The sequence below is a fragment of the Schistocerca americana genome, chromosome 3 (assembly GCF_021461395.2).
Source record: "Schistocerca americana isolate TAMUIC-IGC-003095 chromosome 3, iqSchAmer2.1, whole genome shotgun sequence".
NCBI classification, from domain to species: Eukaryota; Metazoa; Arthropoda; class Insecta; order Orthoptera; family Acrididae; genus Schistocerca; species Schistocerca americana.
The window spans coordinates 457,943,314-457,959,956 of record NC_060121.1 but is presented as its reverse complement, the minus strand read 5'-3'; the positions used below and the strand labels follow the sequence as shown (position 1 = coordinate 457,959,956).

General features: G+C 41.9%; 1 protein-coding gene across 1 annotated transcript in view; it reads left to right on the top strand.

Moving 5' to 3' along the window:
- The first annotated feature begins 1,566 nt into the window (after window positions 1-1,566).
- Window positions 1,567-16,643, top strand: part of LOC124606152 (probable cytochrome P450 4s3) — a 173,375-nt gene continuing 158,298 nt past the window's right edge. Inside the window, exon 1 of the mRNA XM_047138116.1 lies at window positions 1,567-1,778. Within this exon, the coding sequence (XP_046994072.1) occupies window positions 1,567-1,778 (212 nt within the window). The remainder of the gene's footprint in view (window positions 1,779-16,643) is intronic.

Below are 16,643 nucleotides of genomic sequence, written 5' to 3'. Positions count from 1 at the left end.
TCAGCATTGTACAGTCACGTTATAGTCATAGCGCGCTTGTACTTAGCGTCTGCTGAAATGGATAGTGATCGAGCAAATATACGTTATTGTATACGGAAAAGTGTTGATAAATAACGTAGTTCAGTTCCGTCCAGAAGAGAAACGGAAAGCTTTCCTTCGTTTTAAAAAATGTAAAAATAGGACCTTTCTGGCTGAGGAGGAGGAGGACATTGTTGCATGCCGTGCACACTCTCTTAGAACAATAAGAGAAAAAGAGAACGATGCAAATAAACCTACATCTGTGATCTGAACCCCAACTCCAGTTATTAGATCGTAAGACAACAGTTTTATTTTAATATCGTGCACTTCTCTTTAGAAGAAATTGTTGGTATTATATTACACGTTCGCTTCAGTTATTAGACAGTAGCACACGTTTCATTTTATATTTATTTCATTTCCTACGCTTTCCTCCAGAGTACATTAAAAGTGAAAGTACTATTATCTGCTACACGTACATATGCATTGTGCGACCGTAAAACAAATTTTGTTTTCCCGTTGCCCGTTTCGATTGTTTATCTGTAGACGCATATTAACGGATTGTGTGTTTGTTTTTGCACACTGAACTAAAACGGCATTTGTAAAATCAGAAGGTTGCGCACAAATGTGCGAATAAATTCCATAATAAGGGTAATACTGTTTCCTGAAACCAGGCAGCAAATACTTGAAAAGCGTCATGAGATGATGACTCCCGGTCATTAAGTTTTCCTTTCATTTACAACTTCAGTTTGTATCGGTATCTTACGAAGAAGAGAAACACGAGGCAGCTCCGCACTCCGCATACTAGACCATAACAGGAGGCAATAGCCGCGCATGTGGCGCGTGGCTCCAGCTTCGTCGCTGGCAATCTCTACAGTATCACACGTATTTTCTCGAGGATGGAAACAGACATGACCCTCCTACCACCGTTAAAAACAGTATGTTACCTACATTTTATAGGCAACGGTCTATGCCCTAAAACCCACCAAACGTAGCATGGCTAACAACTACATTTTTCACTGAAAGCTTTTCAAAATATGCGTAGTGTTTTACTGTACTTCGAAGTATCAGAAAGACTATGGGCCATAACGAAAAAAACAAACAAGTTCATTATTAAGCAGCAATGTGTGGCTTATAAGATGCGGAAAAATGATATTCTCTTACCGAATGGTTTCCTCAAAATCGAATGAGGAAGACTGCAGAGCGGAGAATACGTGCAAATCCCAAAACAGCTTTTTATTTTATTTTATTTATGCGGATATTAAAAGTTTTACTGAGAAACTAACTACAGAAACGGATGTAGCTTTACAGGGTCAATGCGAAACTTTTTTTTTTTTTAAGGCAAATCGAATGATACGAAATTTCTCTCCCCGCGTACAGTGCGACGCTTCCTGGGTACCTTGCGAAACGTTTTGCGTGATGCGATCAGCACCTCAAGTCGTAATGGGTACCTAGAAGGAGGGGGAAGCTTGACATACCTCGTGCGACCTGAAGGCCACTCTCTTTACTTCTACGGTCTGTTCGTCCAGTTCTGTTTGTTGGCTGTCGAAGATGAGTGCCGTGGCCACCCTGTGCGTCATCGTGGCCGGAGCGGCTGCCGTGCTGTTCGCAGCGGCAGGATACCTGTGGGCCAGCCGGCTGCGTACTGAGGTGCCCGGACCACCCACTCTCCCCATCCTGGGCAACCTGCTCTTCTTTCGGAAACTTCCTGTTGTCTACAAACACTGCAACAAGTTGCATAGAATGTACGGAAATGTCTACAGGTAAGTCGGGAGAGATATTCCGTCTTACATAGCTACAGGTTGCTCGTTTATTTCTTGGTGCAACGTAGTAAAGACAGTACTTTTTCTGCAGCTATTTCTTAGTGGTATATTGTTCAGTTCCGTAAAAGGTAACTAGGCGCGAAATGTAATCCATGTCTTACATTCTCTTAAGTCAAAACACTTTGTTCTTGGTCTTACAGTCTTATTGTTCCCTCTTGGTTCTGGCAAAAAATGGTTCAGATGGGTCTGAGGACTATGGGACTTAACTTCTGAGGCCATCAGTCCCCTAGACTTCGAACTACTTAAACTTAACTAACCTAAGGACATCACACACATCCATGCCCGAGGCAGGATTCGAACCTGCGACCGTAGCGGTCGCGCGGTTCCTGACTTGTAGCGCCTAGAACCGCTCGGCCACTCCAGCCGGCGGTTCTTGCACACATAGTATATTACCCCTCTCTCCCTATAGCTTATTCCTGTTCTGCTCAGAATTTCGAACACTTTGCACCTTTTTACATTTTCGAACGCTTTAGCTCTCACACGATGTGACATGATAGCGAATCGGACAGTGATCCAGAAAGTGTAGGATCAATATTTTTATTTCCGTCTATGATCACCAAATGTTACGTCCTTAGACTACCGGTTTCGGTTTTTCTAGGTCGTCAAAATCCTATCAAATTCTTCAGTCTTGCTTCTATGAACAAGCCCAACCTCAGAACCTCTTATCTAATGCTTTTACCTTTCCTAATGCCGAACTGATCGTCAACTAACAGATCCTCAAGTTTCCTCTCTATCCTTGTAAGTGCAGGAAATGTTAAGATGGTTGTGCGATAGTTTTCGCACTTATCTGCCCTGGTTAACTTCAGAATTGTGTGGATAACTTTTTTCCCAAAGTCTGACGGTTCGCCACCAGTCTCATAGTTTCTATACACCAACTTGAACAGTCGTTTGGTTGCCACTTTCTACAACGATTTTAGATATTTCGATCGTTTATGTCCTCTTCTGCCTTACTTAATTTCAAGTCTTCTAGAGATCTGTTAAATTCTGACTAGCACTTGACCCCTTCATTCCTGTCGCCTTCTGTTTCTTCTTCTGTCATATCATCAGACAAGCTCTCCCCGTCTTCACTGTTCTCTTTCCACCAATCTGCCCTCTCCTCAGCATTCATTAGTGGGCTTCCCGTTGCACTCTTAATGCTACCACCTTGCTTTTAATTTCACTGAAAGTTCATTTGACTTTTGTATATGCTGAGTCAGCTCTTCCGACAATCATTTCTTTTTCCGATTTCTTCACACCCTCCATGTAGCCATTTCACCTTAGCTTCCTGGATTTCCTATTTATGTCACTCCTGACTTGTATTTCTGTATTCCTGATGCTATTTGAACATTTTTTTTTGTACTTCCTTCATACGACGATCGACCGGAGTATTTCTTCTGTTACGTATGATTTCTTCGCACTTACGTTTCTTGCACCTATATTTTTCTTTCCAATTTCTGTGATTACCCTCTCAAGAGATGTCCTTTCTTATTCAGCTGAACTGACCACTGAGGTATTCACCGTCGCAGTATCTATAGCCTCAGAGAACGCCAAGCATCTCTCTTCATTCCTGAGTATTTTCTACCTGAGTAGTCTCTTAAAATTCAGCCTACTCTTCATCATCAGTAAATTGTGATCTGAGTTTATACCTTCTCCTGGGTACACCTTATCTAGCAGCCCGCCTCTGAGTTGCTTCGATGGCTTCCTTCAATCCAAACTGGTGCGAATCCCAAACATTCGAGTAGTATTCAAGAATAGGTCGCAACAGCGGTCTTCTTTACAGGTGAATCACTCTTTCCTAAAATTCTCCCTTATAAATCGAAGTCAACAATTCGCCTTCCCTACCACAGTTCTCACTAGTTCGTACTATTACATATCGCTTTGCAACGTTAAGCCCAGATATTTAAACGACTTGACTGTGTTAAGCAGGAGACTAGTAATTCTGTATCCGAACATAACAGGCTTGTTCTTCCTATTCATCCCCATTAACTTTCATTTTTCCACATTCAGAGGTAGCTACCATTCATCACACCAACCGGAAATTTTGCCTAAGTCGTCTTGTATTATCCTACAGTCACACAACTTCGACACCTTACCGTACACTACATTATAAGCAAACAACCGCATATTGCTGCCGACTCTGTCCTGCAAATCATTTATGTATACGTGTAGAGAACAACAGCGGTTCCATTACACTTCCCTGGGGCGCTCCTGGCGATACCCTTGTCTCTGATCAGCTCTCGAGGTATTCTATTACTTAATATGTCTTCAATCGACTCACATGTCTGCGAACTTATTCAATATGCTCATACCTTCATTAACAGCCTGTAATGGCGCACCATGTCGAATGCTTTCCGGAAATGTAGAAATGCTGAATCTGTCTGTTGTCCCACAACCATTATTCGAAGTACTCGTGTATCTTGACAGAAATAGGCAAGCTTAGTTTAGCACCAGCTGTGCTCTCTAAAACCATGCTGAATCGTGCATATAAGCGTCTCAGTCCCAAGAAAGTTTATTCAAATGGTTCTAAGCACTATGGGACTTAAAATCTGAGCTCAGCAGTCCCCTGGACTTACAACTACTTAAACCTAACTAACCTAAGGACATCACACACATCCATGCCCGAGGCAGGATTCGAACCTGCAACCGTAGCAGCCGCGTGGTTCCGGACTGAAGCGCCTAGAAAGTTTATTATACTCGAACTAAGAATATGAATGGCTGGACAATGATATGACCCCCGTATAGCTTAAACACAGTTCAAATACCATAATAAATGCGTGACTTGTCTTGATATAAAAATAGTGAGGGGAAACAAAATAGACTGTCTCGAAAGCGGACATAATTCGTCTACTTAGCTAAACCGTTAAATCGGAATCCAGTACCTGTTGGCGATTGGCTGTCTAACGTTTTCCAAGGAAAACAAAAACTTGATTTTAAATTTTTCTCGTAGATGATAACCAGATTTAAAATGTGGTAATTTGCTTGGGAATTGCTAAGGTACCAAACCGCAGAGGTCATTGGTCCCTAGATTTAAACACTACTTAAACTAACTTATGCTAAGAACAACGCACACAATCATGCCCGAGAGAGGACTCAAATCTGCAGCCGGAGGTGCCGCGCAATCCGTGACATGGTGTCTCTAACCACGGGTACACTCAGCCCGGCCGGATTTAAAGTTTTAAAATATTGAAGTATTACACTTAAGAGGTTTTATTTTAAGAGTTTAACAAAATAAGACAAGTATTACAGATAGAAACTGCGTGCTTGTCTTGAAGCAGTGTAGCTGACGGCGCGCTAATACCTGGACGATACTCATCCAGTACTTGGGAATGAGAGCACTTAGCAACTTTCAACAAACTTTGGACAAGATTTCAAACATTTACCATCATTTATGCCTCTGTCAGCTCAGAAAATGAATGAAGGAAAACATTTTAGCTGTTCATGCAGGCAAACTTACTCATCAGGCATGACATTTCCATCTATGAATTCTATGCTATCAACTCTATTCTCATCACAGTTTGCAGGCAGCATCCACGTATGTCACTGAACGTACTGGCAACACTACGTAATGGGTTATGACGTCTTAAACATTTAAATGCGAGAAAACCTGCAAGCAGTGTTCAAATTAAAAGGTACGAAGCGTCGTGACAAACAAAGCGTATCAAGTTTGCATACGCGAGTTTAGGATAACGTAGTGAGAGATCTAGGCAAAAGAAGCCTGCGTCATCAGCCCCCTAAAAAATTCAACGCGGTGCCGTCAACAGGCGAGGTGAAGTTCGCCGTCTTTTCCACGTCCGACGTCCGATACTCGTCGAATTCCTCGAGCACGGAAAACCATTAACAATGGCGTGTATTGTGAGACATTCCGTAGTCTACGGAAGTCCATCAAGAACAAACGACCTGGGTTTCTGACGGAAGGAGTGGTTCTGCTCAATGATAACGCACATTCACACGTCTTCAACGTCACACGAAGTGTAATGGCAGAGTTCAAACGCTAGCAGCTTGGGCATGTCCGGTCATGTCCCCCTGCGACTTCCATGTGTTTGGTCCGCTGATAAACATCTCAGAGGGAAGCGCTCCAGCTTGGACGACGAACTGAAGGACGCAGTGGAGAACAGAGGCTTCAGTTATACTCACGGAGCTCTTTCGTTTCTTTTCCTTTGAATATCTCTCAGAGCTTTTTCTGAAAACGCCGTACACGAAAACTTTAAAATCACACTTGACGTTTCAGTTTATTACTTCTTCACTATTACTCTGTTTTCAAAACACTTTACAGACACTAACTACATAAATTGCAGAATGTACCCGCAAAATTATATAGCTGTGTGACACTTAGTTCAGAGGATATGATGTCATAAACAGAGAAATTCGTGAGCAACTAGCTTTCGCTTCAAATGGAGCGCAGTTTACGTGGAATCTATTCTTTCAGCGATTTAAACATTTCGTTGCAGCAGTTATCAGCTAGTAAATACTTTTTAAAATGCTTGACATACAAATGCTGATTTTATATTTTATTACGATCTGTTTCTGTCATAAACTATGTTGTCGGTCATCGAAAAATTGATCTGCAATGCAATGTGTACGTAATGCTCGCTGCTTATTTGTTTTACAACGACCATGAACACAATTTACGCCCGAAACAGCTCCAAATAAAGTAAGAAGTCTGCATTTTTGTGCCACGCATTTTATAAAGTATTCTTCCAGTGTTTCATGATAGGAGTACTTAACGACTTACAACAAAATTTAAGCCCAATTTCAAAGGTTGCTAAGCGTTTTATTGTATACATGCTTGAAATAACACATTAACTCATTTGGGGCGCAATCAGACGTTTGAATCCGTTTTATACGTGTGAATTTGATTCTTTGAAACATTGGGGTTTACTGACTGAAAAAAATCGAGGTGATTCTTTGAACGCTAATAAACATCGGCTGCGATGCTGCTTTATAAGTTCTTTCACGTCTATCACTGACACAAGTATTGGAGCTTGAATATGAATAATATTATGCAAATACGGCGTGCGTTTACGCACCAGAGGTTGGAAGGAAAAAAAGGAGGAGCGAACAGTATATATCATTATATTAAATGAGAACCAGCTGCAAATGTGTGCTTCATATAATTAGCTACAACACAGAAAGGTGAACCGTGAGTACCGCAATGTAATTAGAATTGCATTACATGCAAGAGCTTAATTTTCTTCTCCACTCTGTAATCTTACTGTAAACTTTTTATCGGCCATATTGACTATTATTATTATTTCTTGGTATCATAACACTGGAGACCAGCAGTCTAATTGTCTAAGATCTGTGACCTGTTGTTGCCTAACTTTTGGACTGTGAATCCAAAAATAACGGCCGTTTTTGGGTAGCATTTAAACTTTTTAATAAATGAAAAGCACCAGTTTGCTTTTCTTCCACAGTATTACTTTTATTGTGTTAACCGGTTTTTCGGCTTACAAGGCCATCTTCAGACATTTACTTTTTGCTTTGTAAGTTACAGGACACCAAATCTTTGTCTCAAAAGTCATACAAAATGTGCATATAAAGGCAAAACTTACCAAATATAGACCTACTGTTCGCAAAGAATAGTTTTATTCATACAAAGACTACATATACAGGGGGTTTCAAAAATGACCGGTATATTTGAAACGGCAATAAAAACTAAACGAGCAGCGATAGAAATACACCGTTTGTTGCAATATGCTTGGGACAACAGTACATTTTCAGGCAGACAAACTTTCGAAATTACAGTAGTTACAATTTTCAACAACAGATGGCGCTGCGGTCTGCGAAACTCTATAGTACGATATTTTCCACATATCCACCATGCGTAGCAATAATATGGCGTAGTCTCTGAATGAAATTACCCGAAACCTTTGACAACGTGTCTGGCGGAATGGCTTCACATGCAGATGAGATGTACTGCTTCAGCTGTTCAATTGTTTCTGGAATCTGGCGGTACACCTGGTCTTTCAAGTGTCCCCACAGAAAGAAGTCACAGGGGTTCATGTCTGGCGAATAGGGAGGCCAATCCACGCCGCCTCCTGTATGTTTCGGATAGCCCAAAGCAATCACACGATCATCGAAATATTCATTCAGGAAATTAAAGACGTCGGCCGTTCGATGTGGCCGGGCACCATCTTGCATAAACCACGAGGTGTTCGCAGTGTCGTCTAAGGCAGTTTGTACCGCCACAAATTCACGAAGAATGTCCAGATAGCGTGATGCAGTAATCGTTTCGGATCTGAAAAATGGGCCAATGATTCCTTTGGAAGAAATGGCGGCCCAGACCAGTACTTTTGAGGATGCAGGGACGATGGGGCTTTTCGGTTCCCTATATGCGCCAGTTCTGTTTATTGACGAAGCCGTCCAGGTAAAAATAAGCTTCGTCAGTAAACCAAATGCTACCCACATGCATATCGCCGTCATCAATCCTGTGCACTATATCGTTAGCGAATGTCTCTCGTGCAGCAATGGTAGCGGCGCTGAGGGGTTGCCGCATTTGAATTTTGTATGGATAGAGGTGTAAACTCTGGCGCATGAGACGATACGTGGACGTTGGCGTCATTTGGACCGCAGCTGCAACACGGCGAACGGAAACCCGAGGCCGCTGTTGGATCACCTGCTGCACTAGCTGCGCATTGCCCTCTGTGGTTGCCGTATGCGGTTGCCCTACCTTTCCAGCACGTTCGTCCGTCACGTTCCCAGTCCGTTGAAATTTTTCAAACAGATCCTTTATTGTATCGCTTTTCGGTCCTTTGGTTACATTAAACCTCCGTTGAAAACTTCGTCTTGTTGCAACAACACTGTGTTCTAGGCGGTGGAATTCCAACACCAGAAAAATCCTCTGTTCTAAGGAATAAACCATGTTGTCTACAGCACACTTGCACGTTGTGAACAGCACACGCTTACAGCAGAAAGACGACGTACAGAATGGCGCACCCACAGACTGCGTTGTTTTCTATATCTTTCACATCACTTGCAGCGCCATCTGTTGTTGAAAATTGTAACTACTGTAATTTCGAAAGATTGTCCGCCTGAAAATGTACTGTTGTCCCAAGCATATTGCAACAAACGGTGTATTTCTATCGCTGCTCGTTTAGTTTTTATTGGCGTTTCAAATATACCGGTCATTTTTGAAACACCCTGTAGTTATTGCAAGTTAAATTGTGTTCATAAAAATAGCACCGTTTCATTATCAAACGGTAAATATACCTATTAAAGTAAAATTTTAGCTTGGAGCTTCTTCTGGAGTGTTTATATTGCTACAGATCTATGAATTTCCTTATGTATTCATGTTCCTCACGCAAACAAACTGAATGGGCTAAGGGGATTGCACAGATTTCCACTGCTAAGGAGGATGCACTTCAAACTCTGCTTTGAGCTTTCGATAAACAGTCTCCACATCAGTTGCGTTATAGACTGAAATTCCCAAAATTATTTCGTTAAAGCGAAAGTAGGACACCTTAGGTCCTTTATAAGGCAAGTTAATCTAGTGCAGTCCTGATGGTAACAGTTCCGAATCTTTTTCGGGTAGTCTCAAATGTCGTGGGAAATCGGTCGACTCCTGCTACTCAAAGTCCTTATGAACGGAATCATCTTCAGTAACAAAACTGTTGTCATTGAGGCCACATCGATGTTCACCAGACTCGTGTTCCTGTATTAATGAAGATGGTATTACTTTGAAAACTGGTACAAGGAGTTCAGCTGAGTGAGGCACTAGGCGTATAACTGATGGTAAACTAGGATACTCTAACACGTTACCAAATGTGAGACCGAAATTATTGTTTTAAGTATCCTTCCATTTCAGTTTACTTATAACTCCTGTGGGAGCTTGCTCACCATTATATTTATAATAATTTGATTTTAGAGTCTTCAGACACATTCTGAACATAAATTATTATCAGTGGTAACTAGATTTATTAAGTTCCACTTTCGTTGGGGACCACGTCGATAGTGCTCCTCATTGCACGTTGGAACACGCATTAAGTCCTATGGGTAACGTGAGACCCAAGACCTTGCAAGTAATTTTACGATAACGACTCATACCTTTTGTTATTAATTCACGTGCCACTGATTCAGTTTTTAGTACTAAGAATTCTGAACTTACAAGTAAACCTACACAAGTTATATACTTCGATCTTCATCAGCTTTGAATATGCTGTAGTGTGCAGCAAAACCAGAGACACAGTTCTTTTATACTTGCCCATGTGATATTTATGAATGAATACCGTTGAAATGGTAACAGATGTAAATAATTCTAATAAAAATTCAATGCTTTTTAATGTACGTTACAACTGTGCTCTCAGATTTGTCGAAAAAGTCACTTTTTCTAAATACCCTCCCCTCCACTATTGGTTTTTCATTTCGACATTGTTAATACCAGATTCAGTCATATATGATGAAGTGGTATTCCAAATACGCATGTGTCAAAAATAAGCTAGAAATATCGCTAAATACCTATACGCACGCCCGATATGAGTCTGCTTCAGTGCCAGTTGTTTTCTTGGGTTGATTAATGTTTCCTTCCCAGATATATGTATGGATAAAATTCTTTTAATTTTATGAAACAAAAAACATCTTTCGTAATTTTTTGTTATCCTTCGTAGTTCTAACTTTTTCTAATTTAATTAGTTCACGCTTGATATTGTTTGTAGATTATTGCATTACTATTGTAACATTATTATAAATGTAAATAGCAAGGAAGAAGTGCAAAATTGTTACGACCAAAAACGCTGAATGCACTCTGATTTTGCACACCAAGCACGTTGGACAATTGCAATTACATGACAAGAACTAGTTTCTGGATTACCATTTAATCATATTGACTAATTTCTTGTTAATGGTGCTTTGCGTTTCGCTATTAGTCAAATGCCGAAACGAGAAAAAAATAGTGGAGTGAAGGGATTTGGAAAAAAATGGCTTTTGCCACAAACCTAAGTGCACATTAAAAAATTTTATTGAAAGTTCTTTTTAAATCTGTTGTTGTTTCATTCATTCAGACCTTATAACAGTTCTACAGATTTTCAGTGTTGAACGCTCTTGAAGATTAAATTCCTTCTGCGAAGGTTGCAGGATACACTTAAAAATATAGGATATTAAATTGCAACGACCAAGAGACTAGATTTCACATGAACGTAAATGTCACTAGATTCTGTTTACAGACCTAATCGCCTACAATGGTAGACTTAAATAGAGCTACGTGTATTCTGCATTTAATTTTACGTCTAAGCTCAGTTAATGTTCAGTGCGTCATACATTCAGATTACTTGCCCGTTTATTTCACAGTTGCGGTGTAGACACAGTGAATCATCTGTATTACAGCTCGAGCTGTAGTTCATCCGTTTTACTTTGGCTCTCTCTACAAGAGCAGTTCTTGAAGATTGTTAATACTGTTGTACAGTAGGATATTAAGTAAGTCCCGGAGTACAATTTTCTTAGAAACTGACTGAGATGTCGCTAAGTGTGGGATGTGTGCCGGCTATGTAACGCTGTCGTAGCCAAATGTCGATATGGGAGGCTTGAAGTACAAACCAGCTGGAAGCTCGTTTCTTCATACTATGCGACAGGCAAGCGAAGAACACTGATTAAACACTTTGACGTAAGCGTGGAGCAGACAGAACGCTCTACTGTGACGGGGCTAAATGTAGTAATTTTACCTAGACGCCATAAGAACGCCTTTTAGGATGCAAACAAAGTTCGCATTAAGGAACATCTTGAAGCCTAAAGCTAAGCACTACAGCAGCCGACAACGGCGATAGTCTCAGAAAGCGAGAGCAAATTCGGTCACCAGTGCGGGTGTGATCGCGTCATCGCCTGCTATGAAACCTCCACCCTCCTCGTAGTCATTCTCAGAGTGAGGCCATTCCATCTGCATCACGGATACTGATGGGACACCAACTTTTTCATGTTGCTGGATGTTCTGGTGACTTAAACAAGTGCCTACAAGCCGCCACCGAACTGGAATCCACTGCTGCAAGATCAAAGTCGTCCAGCTGCGGAGGAGACTTGTGTTCTACAAGCCACAGCCGTGCCGATTACAACTATTTAATTAAATTTAATGGCTCTGAGCACTATGGGACTCAACTGCTGAGGTTATTAGTCCCCTAGAACTTAGAACTAGTTAAACCTAACTAACCTAAGGACATCACAAACATCCATGCCCGAGGCAGGATTCGAACCTGCGACCGTAGCGGTCTTGCGGTTCCAGACTGCAGCGCCTTTAACCGCACGGCCACTTCGGCCGGCGATTACAACTATGTCTGACTTAGGACGGGGCCCTGCCGATATTACATGGATGAAGATGAACCAGTCTGCATGACTGGAAGCTGTTCAACTGGGACGGTGGACGCTTGTGTCACCAATACACTACTGGGGCACCACCAGTAGTGCGTCACCGGCTGTACGCTAGAACCACAATTTGGACTGTCCTTCATGTTGCTACTGTGTCTTCTGCTTTTACGCCACCTCGACAACTGACTACAGCAGTACGCAGTAGTCTGGGAAGGAGCCTAAGAGCAGGTTCACTCGTTGAGAGCGCTGACGGTCCGACAGAAGACCACAAGCACGCTGGGCTGCGGAAACGCACTCCCACCGTACCCTCCTATAGGCCGCGTCACCGACCACAGGCAACACAGGGCTGGCGTCCAGCAAGTTACTCGCCCTGCTTTCAAGGGTGGTCACTGCTAGGCAGCTCCGAGAAGAAGGAGCGGCTAATGCTAATAAATTATTATTAATTGAATGATGTGTCATTAGCGCCCTGACTCTCTACAGGTTCACTCACCCCCATTCTTCACAAGACCTACGGAAAGCAACACGACCTTGGTTTGGATCGTAACTTGTTCCACTCGTGTCAGCAGTGGTTTTGGCACACTACATTCGAATCAGAAACTGGTTTCCAGTTGAGTCTTGAAGAACATTTTTTTTTTATTTTTTAAATTCATTCTCTGATTTAAGGAGTAGAACAACGTTGCGATCCAATCACCAATAGAGGCACTGCACTTTTCTGCCGTTACTATCCCGAGCTCAAAATCAAACATGTCCTTTTGTCTTTTTATTTTACCTCGCGTTGCATTTCGTAAGTAGAGCCGCCTAAATGCATAACGACCCGAATAGAGTTACAGACTTTTCAGCCAAGTGCCAGGTGAGCTGTTCCAGGAGTAGAGTCAGAGCCAGGAATGCGAACAATTTTTAATTTAGTGAAGATATGTCACAGACAAAAATGACTGAGCCTAGCATATTTGAATGTATGTTTGTTCATGTGTATTCTGAATAAAGTCGATTACTTGTTCGACGTGAATAAATTATCCACACGACAGAGAGAATTACTGCAACATTCAAATGGAATAGTCACAGAAAATGGTCGTGGCATAAAACTGTCTTTTATATTTTAATGCAATACATAATCCTAAAAAAATTGCGCTAATATTTATTGTAGGCAACCAGTAAACTTTTTCTGGCATTAACGCCATCTCGGATCAAATTCTACTTCTCTTTTCGTTGTTTTTGATATACCGTGGATGTGGCAGTTTTCTTTAGAGCATGACAAGATCAGTGATCTTACCTTTTCAGCCAGAAGTTTTTCAGGACAGCTGCAGCTCGCACGTGACCGATTCCGTTCGTTACTTTTACAAGAGCGGCATCATAAACTCTGGTATTGTCAATTTAAAGTACTGTAGTTGGCTACATTGACGGCACCAATTTAAACTCTTGTGCCGGCAATGTAAATCCAAATACTGTACTTGAAACTGAAAACTCCTAAGTTTCTGATGATGATGTTAAATTAAACAGCGAAACCGGTCAATAAAACAAACTGAGTGCTTCTCGTCCCGGTCACGAAAAATTATTTCAACAACAGCTGTTTCCCTTGCTGGCAAAGCCTGTTCTCGCTAGTATTATTAACAGTATAATGATCTTTGACTTAAGTTTAAGGAGTATGGTGGATGGAACAGTACTTCCCAGTCCCGTCGACCAAACAGAGCAGCCACAGCTTGCGCTGTATGCGATGGCGCATTGTCGTGCAAAATGATGGGTGGGTTGCCCAGAAAGGGTCGCCGCTTCTTTCGCAAATCTGGTCGGAGGTGATGTTCCAAAAACGACCAGCTTTGCGAAAGAAGCGGTGACACTTTCTGTACAAACCACCCATAATTTTGCAAGACAATGCGCGGGCGCATACAGCGTAAGCTGTGGCTGCTCTGTTCGCTCGATGGGACTGGGAAGTACTGTACCATCCACCATACTCTCCGGACTTAAGTCCTTGTGACTTTGTTTCGATTCCAAAGATGAAGGAACCACTCCGAGGCATTCGCTTCAGAACCGTTCCAGAGATTAGACAGGCAATAGACCGCTTCGCACCATCAACAGAAAAGGCTCTGGTAACGGTATGCTACGCCTTCCACAATGCTGGCAACGGGTCCTACACAACGCTGGTGACTACTTTGATGGACAGAAACAGGTGCAAACACGTAACTCTTTTGTACCGGTTATGAATAAATAGTTTCTACTATTTAAGTTACAACCTACGTAAATTGTACCTGAGCATTTTTCTGATAGAAAATCTGTATATCATGAAAGCTGAGGCTCGTTTCACACAACGCATCTCTCTCGCGGCCGAAAGCAAGGACGTAGTCAGGATTTTGTTGGAGGGGTGTGTGATTTCTCAAAAAGGAGTTGAAAAAGGCTCATGTTTTTCATTTGTTCTGAAAATTTCCATAAAGAACGATGAAACACTTTCACCAAGCCGAAGTATAATCTCATTACTTCGAAGTGCTTAAAAAGGCTCTCGTTCTTCGTTTATTCTGAAAATGTCCGTAAAGAACGATAAACCATTTTATTCGACAATCATCTCGGCGTTTTCACCAAACGGAGATATAACCTTCCTCCCAAAGTCATGTTACATTCGTCTTCTTTCAGTCTGCGTTTAAGCTGTGGAAGTGGTCAGAAATGCACGAATCTTAATATTTTGGGACACCATGATTATTACCGTAAGGCTTTTGGAATAAAGACATCTATGTTCAACAGAGAAGACAGAACGCTTTGTGGTGGCGAAAATGGAAAGGATATCGAATTATTCAACCTTACACTTTCCCAGATTTCCTCCTTCACGTATACGTCTGTCACCTCTTGCGAGGTAAGAGCGATCATTTCCTGCACTAAAGAATGTCCCAGCATACAGATGCATGAACGTAAATAGGTGAATTTGGATTATGATTATGATTTATTTATTATATGTCTTTTAGTCCCGGGATTCTCTGAAGATATGCTCGGCTTGCGTTCGATGCAGCTCTTTTCATTTAACCAAAGGGGCTGCATCTATAAAGGCATTTGAATCTGTCAGGAAAGAAAGGAATTTGGAAGGCATTCACTGTTGTCAGTAGTAGGGTACTGGAGGTGCTAGTGAAATTTTGATATCAAATTGAAATCAAATTCGTATGCAACTTACTAAACTAAACAATTAATTACCTCCCACCCAAACCACGTCCCCCCACACCCCCAGATGAGATCATGTGTTTTCGTCTTTTCGTCAGCCTGCGCATGGGTCCCAGATCTTCACCCCCTCCCCAACCCTCCCCTCACCAACCCTATTGGCGAGAATTCCCAATTTTGGCGGGAATTTCGAATTTTGGTGGCAATTCCGAACTTTTGCTGTACAGTTCAATTGTCAATCCAGAGGCCGGAATATTAATGGAAGTCGTTGAAAAATGGCTCAAATGGCTCTGAGCACTATGGGACTTAACTTCTGAGGTCATCAGTCCCCTGCAACTTAGAGCTACTTAAACCTAACTAACCTAAGGACAGCACACACATCCATGCCCGAGGCAGGATTCGAACCTGCGACCGCAGCGGTCGCGCGATTCCAGACTGTAGCCCCCAGAACCGCCCGGCCACTCCGGCCGGCGAAGTTGTTGATAGAAATTGTTTATAATATGGGAAAAGGTGTCTGAAATCGAAAAAAAATCAGAAGACAGGAAATCGGGGAGTTATGCTTTGAGAAGGAAATAATTTACATTTCGTAGGACCAGGATACTCTTGTTTAGCTTCCGATTGTTTCATTGCTTTGTATAGTGCGAAAGTCGTCGTGATGCTCCGTGGTGCGCTGGTATTGGGTGTGGCAGACTGTCAATCTGGATAGGAGATGTGTCCAATTTTCCATCCAGTTGCCAGAAAACAAAAGATGTTTTCAGAAGAGGCATCCATCTGTTTCACAGAATTTATTGTGCAGTAGCCACTTCCATGAAGCCTGCCTGAAGAAGAAAAAGAAGTCTAGGTTGGCTGCAGCTGACATCAGAAGTATCAAGCTATCTGTTTGCTTCAGAATGAACAAAGAGTGTTCTTCTAAAGTTAGCAGCTGCGTCCAATTTTCCAGCCACTGGCCAGCAAACAAAAGATGTTTGTCTCAGAATTTTTTTCCTCCCTCACAGATGCGATATTTTCCTCAAACACATACACCAAGCCTGCTTGAAGAAAAAAGGCTAGTTACAACTTATTGGTATGGCATTCTGAGTTCCTATTGGTGCTCTGCAAAATAGAGGGTGGAGTCTGAAGGTGTGTAAAGCCCAACCCCCACCACACTCGTCATCAGTCTTTGGCAGTGCCTTGTAGTGTTACTGTGATTCCTGAAATATGAAATGGTCAGCCAGCAGAGATGCCAGCAGTAGTGGTGGTGGGAAACGGAAAAACCTGGGGCAATTGCCATTTAAGTGTCTGTAAAAAACTTATGAGTTCAAATTGCGACAGTTATAAAATTTCGCAGCAAAGTACTCACATTTTTCGAATTTATGATACATTTTCGTAACAAGTGGTCGTAAAAATTGCTTTTTATTGCTATTACAG